Source organism: Vigna unguiculata, chromosome 5 (genome assembly GCF_037176805.1).
Source record: "Vigna unguiculata cultivar grain cowpea cultivar isolate G323 ecotype 2 chromosome 5, ASM3717680v1, whole genome shotgun sequence".
Classification (NCBI taxonomy): domain Eukaryota; kingdom Viridiplantae; phylum Streptophyta; class Magnoliopsida; order Fabales; family Fabaceae; genus Vigna; species Vigna unguiculata.
The window spans coordinates 28126080-28138538 of record NC_140796.1 but is presented as its reverse complement, the minus strand read 5'-3'; the positions used below and the strand labels follow the sequence as shown (position 1 = coordinate 28138538).

Sequence of the window (12459 nt, the reverse complement as noted above, 5' to 3'; positions counted from 1 at the left end):
ATCAAGCTCTGATACCATGTTATGATTATGAGAGAGAGAAAGAAATAGAACGTTGCATGATATTGAATTGTATTGATACAGAGAGAGAAAGTCTTAATATAGGCAAGCCTAGAACTAACTATACTAGCGTAACAGAAGATGTATAACAAACTACAGTAACTAACCATAACAGAATTATATATACTCTTAACACTTGGTGGCTTCACCTTTTAAGAAAGCGCTTTTTCGGTCCTTTTTTTCTCTAGTGTGTTCTTTTCTATCATGGGTGGGAGAAACTGTTGGTGGAGATATGCATGGAAGGAGAGAGAGGAAAAAAAATTTATGTTACATGTTGTTGGTGAGATAAGAGTGGAAGAGAAACCCATATTTTTGAAGAGAGGATATCAGAGGAGAATCAATTATTTTATTTTGTTAACCAAACAAAATTATTTCAAACCAGCGTAGACTCATTTTCATAAAGGTTAAGGTTAATTATGTTTTTCGTCCCTCAACTATTGCTAATTTTTTGTTTTTGTCCCCCACCTAAAGTTTGCACTATTTTAGTCCTTGACGTTTTGAATTGCATGGGATTGGTCCTCAATTTTAAACTCCATTAGTTTGAATTGACACTTTGAAAACAAAAGGCCACGTCATGATTGTAAGACCCGTGAAATTTAATTAATTAATTAAATAATTAATTAATAAATGTGGGTGGGAAAATTAATTATGACATTAAATTATGAGTGGGTTGATGTGGAAAAGTACTAGCTTAAGTGGTTGAGAGTACTTTGATTGTGTGAGAGGACTTAAGTTCAAGTCCTATATATGTTGAATTTTGTGTTATTATTCGTTCTTATTTTAAATATATGATAATCATGATGTGAAATAACATGTTAATTGGATGATGATTGTTAGCATGAAACATGAATTGGTATGATGGTTTGGTATTAATTTAAATTGCATGGTGATGGGTTCAAGTCTAGGAGGACTCACATTAAACTTTATTTTTGGTAGTTTTGGTTTTGGCTTGATATGAAGGGGTAGAGCAAACCCTAAGTGAGTGGGCAGCCAAAGGAGGCTGGAAAGGCAGTAAGTGAGATTAATTGCACATTATCTCCTCTTCAATGCTATTTTTATTTTGGGATTAATCACCTAGCTTTAAGCACTTTTTAAAAAGCAAAATTTAGGTAAAAGAGAAGGTTTTTGGCAAGTTGGAAAATATACCAGAGAAAGAGAGCACGAAAATCTGGAATTTGGTGAGACTTGAGGGGCTGAATAGAGAGGAGACAAGGAGGGGAGTTTACACGTTAGAACTTTATAAGTGTATTTGAATTGCTGGATATATGTGTAATTGTTGATTTCTGTTTGTTTCTGGTTGAATCTTTGTGTTTTTGGAAAATTTGCAGAAACCGCCTGGCGGGCTGTTCATAGCCGCCAGGCGGTGCATGCAATTGTACGTACTCTGGGTTCCTAGAAGAGGAACCGCCTAGCGGCACACTCCCGGCCGCCAGGCGATGCTTGGAGTTTTACACTATTTTGGGTTTTTCCTGATGAACTGCTTGGCGACGATGAATATTCGCTAGGTGACGTGGGTTTGAGGTTCGAATTTTTGACATTTTAGGGTGTTTTGACAGGATTTTGATCGAAGGGAAATCATGGGTTGGTGATTTAGAGATGATCTAACGTCGTATTTTATTGAAAACCAGTATAATTAATAGGTAAAATTGATGAAACAATGTGAATATGATTTTAGGGTTATAATTGGGAGTTTTCGATGAATCAATGTTAATGGTGAATTAGGTGTACTCACATTTTAGACACGGATAGTTAAAGTTCGAGTGTATGGGTCACGATTTAAGTGTTTTGAGGGTGAAAGCAATCAGGGGACGTGGAGAGAAGTGCTGGAGAACGAGGGAAGGATCTCATGGTTGCTGGAAGTTCTGGGAATCTACTAGAATTGCTTGCACCGCCTGGCGGCGCGGGGCCTGCCGCCAGGCGCCATCTCAGAAGTTTGAGTCCCTACGTGTTGCGAGTGTTGCAGGCGACACTGGGTGAAGGGAGTTATGTTCATGCTACGAGAACAGTTGAAATGAGTAACGTGATGTGAGAATGAATGATGATAGGTAAGGATTAAGGTTGATTTTAAGTGTTGGGAGAGGAAAGAAAACACTGGTACAGTTGAGTGAAAATATCAGAGTGAGTGAGAAACCAATGGTCCAGATTATTGTAGTGTTAGTGGTCCTAGACGATGACTAGAGTCAAGTAAGCTTATAGGAATAATCGGAATTGCGAATTTCTAGGGAGTGTGTAAATTATGGGTACGACAGTTGTTAAAGTACATATAAAGTGATGGAAACCTGGACAATTAATCTGAGTTTAGAGTGACATATTGATTATTGGAATAGCTGAACTTATTCATGACTAATTCGATTAACTAGATTGATGGTATACAAAAGGGAAGTGAAGTGTTTTTACTTGGTAAGTTGTAATTGAGAATGGTTGTGGATAAGAGTGTATATACATGAAATAAAGAAGGTTCAACTATCTCAATGCATGATTAAGCAAGACCAATATGGGGAACTTGGATCAAAGTCACGAAAGAAAAACCAGTAAGGGTTTATTACTGGTGTGGCGCCTGGCGGTGGGGTCACACCCGCCAGGCGGTGGCAAGGAAATAGGGGGGTTCTTGAATCAGGTGGCGCCTGGCGGAGGGGAGTGTCCCGCCAGGCGATGGTGACGAAATCAGTGGTCTCCTGGAGCACATCCGCCTGGCAGTATGAGTTGTTTCGCCGGGCAGTGGTTAATGAATTTGAGATTCTGAGGCGCTTGGTGCCTGGCGGTACGTGTCCCCCGCCAGGCGGTCTAGAAGCGGATAACGTCTAGCGGTACGTGTCCCCTACTAGGCGATTTGGCTGCGGTAAGTCCTAAGTATTGGACTTTGTAGGGTGATCTACAAGGCTTTTGGTGATGCCTCAAAGGTAAGATTGTTGGGTTCCTTGAGTTGAGCTCGGAACGTATCCCTTGAGTTGAGCTCGGGATAGGGGTTAAGCACGTACATTCCTCAAGTTGAGTTCGGAATGACATCTCTTGAGTTGAGCTCGGGAAGGCGGATGAACACGAGGAACCCTTGAATTGAGCTCGGGTTGGCGAGTGTTGCCGGTGTGAGTGTGCTGGTTGTGGCCAGTACGGATGGGTCCAGGTAGATTGTCCTCCTCAGTTGTTGGCTGACGAGTTTGGTAGTCTTGGGACATTACGGACTTTGTTCGTAATTGGGAACTCCATTCGGCTTTACGGTGTATGATCCGTGGCATTGGTTCCCAAACGTGCTCTGTCGGTTGTGGCCGATAGGTTTGGCAGCAAATTATCTTGGGGTAATCATTAGAAGAGGTAGAACACGAATGGTCTGGTTGTGGCTAGACGTTAGAGAATTGAGTAAGAGATGGTATATTGGTTCTTTGTAGAATTTACAGCTGTATGATTGGTTATTTGATTATTTTTATGATGTATGTTGATTTCATAAGCTCACCCTATCTGCTTGTGTTTGGCGATGATCGTGTACGCGGTACACGTGAGCAGAGGATGTTGATGCAGGTGGAGCCGGTGACGCTTAGCTACGGAGAGGGGATATCTAGGGTGTTTTATATTATTTGTATTTTCTACTTTTAGAAATGAAATATTTTGGATTATGACATTTTGGTATTCTTGAACTTTGGTTTCTATTATATACATTTATGAAAGTTTAAATTTTCCGCGTTTTTGGGAAATGAAGTTATACATAAATGTGGCAACTTTGTGAATTTAATTATTTTATTTATTTAAATCAGTAATATCCTGACGGGATGTTACATTTGGTATCAGAACTTTGTTTTCAAAATGATTTTTTGGGGTCTAAGGGGAGTGAGCTCATCGTGTTACGAATTGCATGACTAATTGATTGTGTGTTTTGATATTGATTTAATCGTTAGATGTGAAATTCTAATTTAAGCTGTGTAATTTAACCAGCTGTGAAAATGTGGTGTGCTGAGGCCATGGCTAACAGGAGGAGGATAAACACTACTGGAGCTGATGAGATCGCTCAGGCGATTCATCGCATGGTGGATGCGATGTAGCCTATTATAGCTCAGCCCAGAGCCGTGGTGGCACTTGCGTGCCCTGTGACGATGGAGGATTTCATGAGGCATAAGCCCTCAAAGTTCTCAGGAAAATTCACCCCTGACGAAGCAGTCACATGGATGAGAGAGTGCGAGAAGATCTGCAGGGTGATAGACTGCACTGATGCACAAAGATTTTCATTTATCACTTTCCTCCTAGTGGCAGATGCGGAGTACTGTGGGTGGGCATGCAGCAGTTGATGCAAACACGTGCTGAGGAGATCACTTGGACTTCCTTCAGGACCAGATTCCTGGAGAAGTACTTTCCGGACTCGACGAAACACGAGAGGGAAGCTGAATTCCTCACTTTTAAGTAGAGGAACCTGACTATGCAGGCATACACAGATAGGTTTGAGTATCTGGCTCGATTCTATTCACCTGCAGTCATTGAGGAGTGGAGGTGTAGGAAGTGTGAGGGCAGGTTGAAACATGAGCTACGCCGATTTATAGTACCACTCCGCATCAGGGAGTTTCTGATCTTGGTGGAGCAGGCCAAGGCGGTGGAGCAGCTAGAGACGGGACCCAGCAGTGGGACTCGACCATAAAGGACCACGACCGATCCCCGTCAGCAGAAGAAGCCATATACCAGACCACCACTTTCTTCCAGGAAACTACAGTGTTTTAACTGTGGTGGTGAACACTTGAGGAGGGACTGTCCAAAACCCTCTGGCAGCGCTGGAGGCAGCAATAGCACTAGCAAGTGCTACGTGTGTGATCAGATAAGACACTATGCCAGACATTGTCCTAACAAGAAACCAGCTGGAGGTGCACCAGCCAAGAAACCCGTGGGAGATAGGCCAGAGCACCAGGGCGTGTATTTGCATTGATGACTACTGAGGCGACTCAATCAAGTAACCTGGTACAGGATACTTGTTTGTTATTTGGTAACCGTGTGGTCGTGTTGTATGATTTAGGAGCTACCTATTCATTCGTATTTATTGGTCGAGCTTAATTTCGTTTCATATGATAATGGTTTCCTATTTTTTGTAGTCGAATTCTCAATTTAATTTCTTTTAATGGGTTAATGAAGATGAATCCAAATTTGAAGGTAACAAATATGAATTTCAACATAGCACTAGAAAACGAGTTGAAGAAGATGAAGTGTGTCTGGAAAAGGAGAAAGTTATATTAGAGTTGATAAAGAAAAGTGAGAAGTTGAAAAGGAAATTGCAAGAAGAGAAAAAGTTTGGGAGATTCCTGCAATTTTTATTTGTTTCATCGTGGGCGTTAATAGTTGTATTGGTGTTTATGTGGTTGTTCAAGTTGAATTGTAATTAGTTATGTACTTAGTACTATTTAGGGTTTAGGTATTACTTATGTCTGAAACTTGAACGGTTAAGTATGTTTGAGCTAACTTTTGATAGGGAAGTGTTATGTGTTCCTGATATGTTTTAATGAATGAAATCAGAACTTTTGTTAATTCTGTGGTGTTACTGGTGGTGCTAGTTTTGTGATTTTAGGCACGAGCTTTCTTATTTGTATCATTATTGGCCTTTTTTTCAGTAATGTATCATTGAATATAAAATAGTTGTCTGTTTTCACCATTTCGATAGTATCATTTAATGTGAGTAATAATGCTTCTTGAAGGAGGAATCAAGATCTAAGGCCTATTAGGATCAAGGACTCAAAACTTTGCACACTTTTGGAGTAAGGAATCCAGGTTAAGGGAGTTGGAACCGTACTTTTATTTCGTGTTGTTAAATGGTATGAAATGTATGAAAAATTGGATGTATATAACCTGCTTATATCATGTAATTTTCGTGTTTATGGAATTTTCCAGAAACCGCTTGGCCAGTGATGAACCACCGCTAGGCGACTCATCCTTTTCTGGGTTATTTTGGGGTTCCAGAGATGGAACCGCTTGGCGAAAAGGCTCGCTCCGCCAGGTGACACATGACTGCACACCCTATTTGCGTGTGTTTGGCGATGATCGTGTACGCGGTACATGGGAGCAGATGATGTTGCAGGTGGTTCTGGTGGAGCTTAAAGCCAGAGCGTGGGCTAGTTGGGAAACTTTGTGGCAGCGTTTTATCATTTGATGAGTTTTAAGGATTTTATTGTAATCATTTGAATTATAGAACTTGACTTATAAGGAGACTTTTTTTTGATAAGGTATTTTGTTTATAAAAGTTAGTTTTATCAGTGTAATAAAGATTTAAATTCCCGCGATTTTTGGGAAACGATTTATAATAAATGAAGTATTATTATTATGTTTTTTTTTATTATTTAAATTCGTAATATCCGAACGGGATGTTACAATGGTCCCTAGGATTGAACTGAATAAAGTATTCCACACCAAACAAGTGGTCCATAAATCTGAATACAATAAGCTATAATATTTCTTTAATCAAGAAGTTGTCCACTATCACTATGCCCACTACAACAAAAAAGTGGCCACCTTTAAAATCAACAAAAAAAGTTTGATTCCTCCTTCAATTTCACGTGGGCTATGCAGAAGTTCTAGTACTTGTTTGAGACCCTAAATGATGAAGTGCAGAAGTGCAGAAGTTCTAGTACTTGTGCCGCCATGCTTCTGGTTTGTGTTGTTGGTGGTCTTTTTGCTTGGTTCATGTTTGCAGCAACCATGGGTGTAAATCTTCTTCTACTAGTGGAGCTTTGGTTCGATGGTCCTACAACGCTGGTAGCTCCACTCACAGTTGGAGTTCTCTGTGTTTGTCCCTGTCAATTGGGTATGTATTATAGATTATGATTTGTATACTTTGAACAAACAAAAAATTGAATGAGAGGTAGACTCTGTGTTTTTACCTTTCTATTTCTGATTCCCTTTCTAAGGGGTTATGCCAACACTACATGTCTTCTTGATCTCGTCAATAATTTGACTCATTGTCATTACACCCACATTCATAAATTTGTCTACTAACACTTGTGCTATCCAATCTTAATTAGCATTTTTATTCCCAAAAACCCTTCCACACTTATGATGCCCAATCAATGTTTTAACCTTAAAGGTTTCCCTACCACCAACCTTGCTCGCCATAATTAAGAAACCATATTTTTTTACAAACCGTCCTAACTCTCTTCTGATCATTTTTAACAAATTGAACTTCTTTACCATTTAAAATACTATGCTCCATTAATGCTTGCTTAAAATCCTTCAAAGAAGAAAATTCCATTCCTAATTTGAACTTGAAGTCCTTTGTCATATCTTTACCACTCTATTTGGAAAATTTAGGCCCATCACGACCAACACCCTCATCACTATCAACATTTGAATCCAACTCATCAGTATCGTATTCGTCATTTATGTTATGTTCTCCAACTTCAGCATTAGTCACAAATGAACTTTCTCCAACATCTTTTTTAGTCCTCACTGTGCTCGAATTTCGTTTCATTGCTTTCCACCTATCCAAAACGGGCCCGATATTTCTAACAGGTGGCTCAATGTCCATCCCAAATCCATCATTATCATCTGCCACCCTTTCTTCTTCACTATCTTCTAGTTTATCTGCAGAAGAACCTTCATCCTTTTCAGACTCATCCTCAACTACGACATCTGCCTAACCAGCCCCATCCTCCTCACCCCCCAATTGTGCATCACTCCCCAGTTCTGCCTCACCCCCCAATTGTGCTTCACTCCCCAGTTCTGCCTCACCCCCCAGTTCTGCCTCTCCCCAGTTCTGCCTCACCAACCACATCACCCTCACCTCTTACTTCTACCTCATCCCCCACTTCTGCCTGACCTAGCTCTTCATCCATTCCAGCACCAACAATAAAATGAACTACTTCGGACTGACAAGGAACATACTGAACATATATATTAACCTCTTTGTTCCTATCCTCTGCATACTTAGCCAACGCTAATGCCTCCTTATCATCACTCAACAATTTTATATTGCTTAACAAATTTTGTTTTAAGCCCTTCCACCAAAGTTTAACATCTATAGCGTATTTAAACTCCTTTGGGATGCCTAATATTTCAAGGAATGACCAAAAATCTGGATCGATCCCTTTAACAACATGGATTTCACCCCTAACGTATTTCAATCCCTTATTCCTTTCAAACCTACCCAGCCCAACATGTGATGGAATGCGACCGTGAACCCCATTTCCAGCCCAACATTTCAAATAAATACACAAACCAAACAAATCGAACCACAATCCAACTTTAAAAACAATAAACAACTAACCTCACTTTAGAAATGGTGATTTCGTCGATAAAATCAAACCACGTAGTACCAACTTCTTCGTCGTTTTGTGATTAAAGTTAATACCTTTCGATTACAGATTCAAATAACTTATTCTCTCTTCGTTCACCGAACTACGTTTAGTCCCTAGGATTCTTAGCAAAGCCCCTTTCTAATTTTAACATAACCCTACATCAGATTATTTAACTAAAACGATTAGTAAAGCACGTGCCTTAAAAGAATTACTAATGTTTAACTAAAACGTGCAAAACAGATTCATCAAAATATAACTCAGCTGAAAATAGGATCCTGACGTGGCCTTCTGTTTGCCAGGTGTGTCAATTCAAACTAACAAAGTTTAAAATTGAGGACCAATTCCATGCAATTCAAAACGTCATGGACTAACAAGTTCACAACAGTTTCATGAATATAGGTATGTCATTTACATCCTCTAATGGTTTGGGGATTAGATTTCCTTCTAGTTTAAACAAAACTATCACCTTTAAACTTGGAAGAGGCATGCTTGTTGAGGATATCGCTTAGGCTGATATGCTTTATGCTAGGGTCTCCGGAGTAGGCATGGTGGTTATGTTTCTTCTGTCCTTTCTTTTGTCGGGTTTAGTATTGAATGTAGTATAAATGAAGTACATGATAATATGGTTGGAAAGACCATTGGTGGAATTGTTGCATATTCCACATTCTAAGTTTTCTGATTTCTTGTTAATCGGAAGAGGGGTAATATAGAAGTTACAGCTGCTAGAGATGCAATTGTGACTCAAACTATTCGTAATCATTCATTTAGATTCTTTGCCTGATAAGAAATGAGGGAAACAAGCTTGGGATGTTATTTTGTTTTTAAAACAAGCCTATAGTGCTTTCACTGGATTCACTTATTTATATTTTCATATATGTCCTAATTAAAGCCCTTTTAAAATTGTTTCTTCTATTCATCATCCATCACCTTGTTGAAGGGAGAACTTGTATGATTGTATTCACAAATTTAAATACACATAGCCTAAACATGGCTGGTGACTAAGGGGATAATCATCAAGAAAAGTAATTACTCTCTACAAACACCCATGACGTAAATAGGCAAAACTTAAGACAGCAATACGCTTCCCAAGAAGATCTAACAACCAAGAAGAGCTAAAATACACAAAAGCTAGGAGGCAAAACAACAACCTTTTTTTCCAGCATTATCAATTTCTTGGTTGGAAACAATTATTCTGCTTCCCTTAAGAAGCCCTGAACCCCCATTATCATCATCATTCGCAGTGAGTGATTTCTTGGCATGAATCCGATATATCTCAGTTAGAATGGTCAAAAAGCAAGTTTCAACATTAGTGGACTCAAGTGCTGATGTCTCCATAAAGAACAAATTCTCTCTTTGTGCAAACTCCTCTGCATCTTCCATTGGCACTGCTCTAAGGCTTGCCAAATCACTTTTGTTCCCAATTAGCATGACGATAATACTTGAGTCAGCATGACCTCGCAACTCTTCCAACCACCTTACCATGTGGTCAAATGATTGACGCTTAGTCATGTCATAAACTAACATTGCCCCTACAGCACCTCGATAGTATGCACTTGTAACTGCCCTGTACCTGTATCAGAAAAAGAGATCAATTTTCACAGGCTAAACTAAATACCAAATAAAAGCTTCAAATTTGGGAAGTCTATTGCAGATGGATTCAATGAAAGATGAAACTCAATCATTCAGGTGGAATTTAAGGAAGACATAAAGACAATCATTCAAATTTTGTGATGCAACCAGTAAACTGATTCCTTTCGGTATTTTCAGTTATAATATTTGTTTAGCACATAAATCTGATCTCCATTGACACAGAAAATGAACTATCAACAAAACCTAGTGGGAAGAGTTACCATATGAGATAAAAATCAATACCTACTTCATCACTGCAGGATCCAGCTAATAATGTTATTAATCTATTCAAGAAGGAAGTACAATACAAGTAAAGCTAGTGATTCCTTTCTTCTTTCGGAAACAGCTCAACATGTACATTTTATCCTCAAATCTGCTCACAAGATACCAAGTAAAGTTTTCTTTATAGCTAAATAAAAAGTGATATAAAACATGAAAGTCAGGTAGCCGAAATCATTCATTCTTTGCATTAGATAACCAGATTTAATTTCAGTTCTATTAGTTTTCTTGGTAGAAAGCTCAAGAACTAGTTTGATTAGATCCAGCTTTTCACAGCATTGTCGCCTAGTACGCAAAGTGTAGAAATTGCGTTCCCATTGCAAGTATATGTGCATGGTAATCTTATTGAATGCTTGTGTGGGTGGTACAGTACACTTGAAAGGTATGGTCTTGAATCCCGTATACATGAGATTTTAGTGTGGGGATTATATGGTCTTGGACTTTCTAATTATAGTGTCTAACTTTTGTGGTGTGGTTCTGTCGAGTTTTTCATATTTGATATCGAAGTATGGATTCCATTGGAGGACTTTGTACTGACTCTCAGTAGCAGTTACAAGCTTTTATGATATGATTCTTTCATCTATTGTTATACTGATAACATGAATGGGGCTCATCGGTTAATAATTAAGACTAAGGATGGAAAGATGATTGAAAATATTGTCTTAACCATTCAAGCAATATTCATTATGTTGAACAATATCCCCTATGATCGACTAGAAATGGTACTTCTAGCAGTGACAATCACGAAATTTTTCTGCAGACCCTTCTTTAGATGGTAATTAATACACTCAAGCATACATCTTCAAATTCACACAGTAGCAGCAAACAACTTTTCAAACAAACTTACATCAAAAAGTTAGTACAACTAATTTCAAATATATACGCCATTGCTACACAAGCACTAGCAGAGGTTAAGTTCCACTATATGTGAAGCCAAAAATCACCTTTCTCTATAAACATTTTCACAGAAATAACTGTACAGGTAGGTGTTTTTAGTGGAGTTTCAGAAGACTGAATTGACATGCTTTTGAATGAGAATCCTTACAAGTTTTCCTTTCCCAACAAATATCATCAAATTGAACTTAACCGTATGCTAAGTTGAATTAATATTTCTTTTATCTAGAGATTATTCCTGTATCATACGACATCCATGATAATAACCTAGGAAATAATTTGATTCCAAATATGCTTTCTGAATTATGAATTGATCCAATTCAAAGCTTTCCATGAAAAAATAAAAATGGGTAAATAAGCTTTGTTGGCAAAGTTAAATATATACCTTTCTTGGCCAGCGGTGTCCCAAATCTGAGATTTGACGGTCTTGTTATCAATGATGAGTGTTTTAGTCTGAAACTCAACCCCAATGGTTGCCTTAGAATCGAAGCTGAATTCGTTCCTTGAAAAGCGTGCAAGAAGTTGAGTTTTGCCAACTGCGGAGTCCCCAATCAACACCACCTTGAACACGTAATCAATCTTTTGGCTGTAATCCCCGTACAAATTCGACATCCTAAAAACAATTCCCTAACCCACATGCATCAAATTCTAATTAACCGCTATACAATTGGATCGTCACTCGTCACCATTTGTTTGTTTAAGAAATTGTAAGCAATCAAGAAATTGAATTTCAATTAGTAATAAAAAAAATACTGGAAGATCACGGATACTTGAGCGTGAGAACTTGGAGGGCTTGACGTGATGCAATCGGAGAAAGAAAATGAAGGCAAATTCTTCCTCCTTTCTGGATGTATTTGATTTTCTTGCGCTACACGGAATATTTTTTTTTCATTATTATATATTGTGATCATTAACATTGAAGTATAACTATTATTAATAAGGTATACTTCGTAAATAAATAATATATATATATATATATATATATATATATATATATATATATATATATATATATATATATATTTCTTTTAATGTAATAAAAATTAAAAATAATAACAATAATGCATATTTTTGCAACTTTGATGTAATACTTAAAATTTTCTACACATTAATTTATTAATAAATATATCCGAGGTGTTTATTATGAATTAATTAGTTAAATATGTCAGATGGGTTTATAAAGGAAAAATTTATCCGGGACATTTAATAATAATGAAACTTTAGTTCTATTCATATAAAAGATATTTATACCATTCTAAAATTAAAATATTATGCAAATAAGTTTATGAATTTTTACTTTTATATACTAAAAGCGATGTGATTTTGAAAACATTTAATTTTCTCAAAA

General features: G+C 37.8%; 1 protein-coding gene across 1 annotated transcript; it reads right to left on the bottom strand.

Annotated features, from left to right (window-relative positions):
• Window positions 1–9192: 9192 nt before the first annotated feature.
• Window positions 9193–11991, bottom strand: LOC114184218 (ras-related protein RABA4d-like). Its single transcript, XM_085672910.1, has 2 exons — window positions 11497–11991; window positions 9193–9879 (listed from the first exon to the last, which is right to left on the bottom strand). Exons 1-2 carry the CDS (start codon window positions 11721–11723, stop codon window positions 9438–9440), a joined length of 669 nt encoding a protein of 222 aa, XP_085529036.1. The 5' UTR covers window positions 11724–11991; the 3' UTR covers window positions 9193–9437.
• Between the last annotated feature and the right edge of the window lie 468 nt (window positions 11992–12459).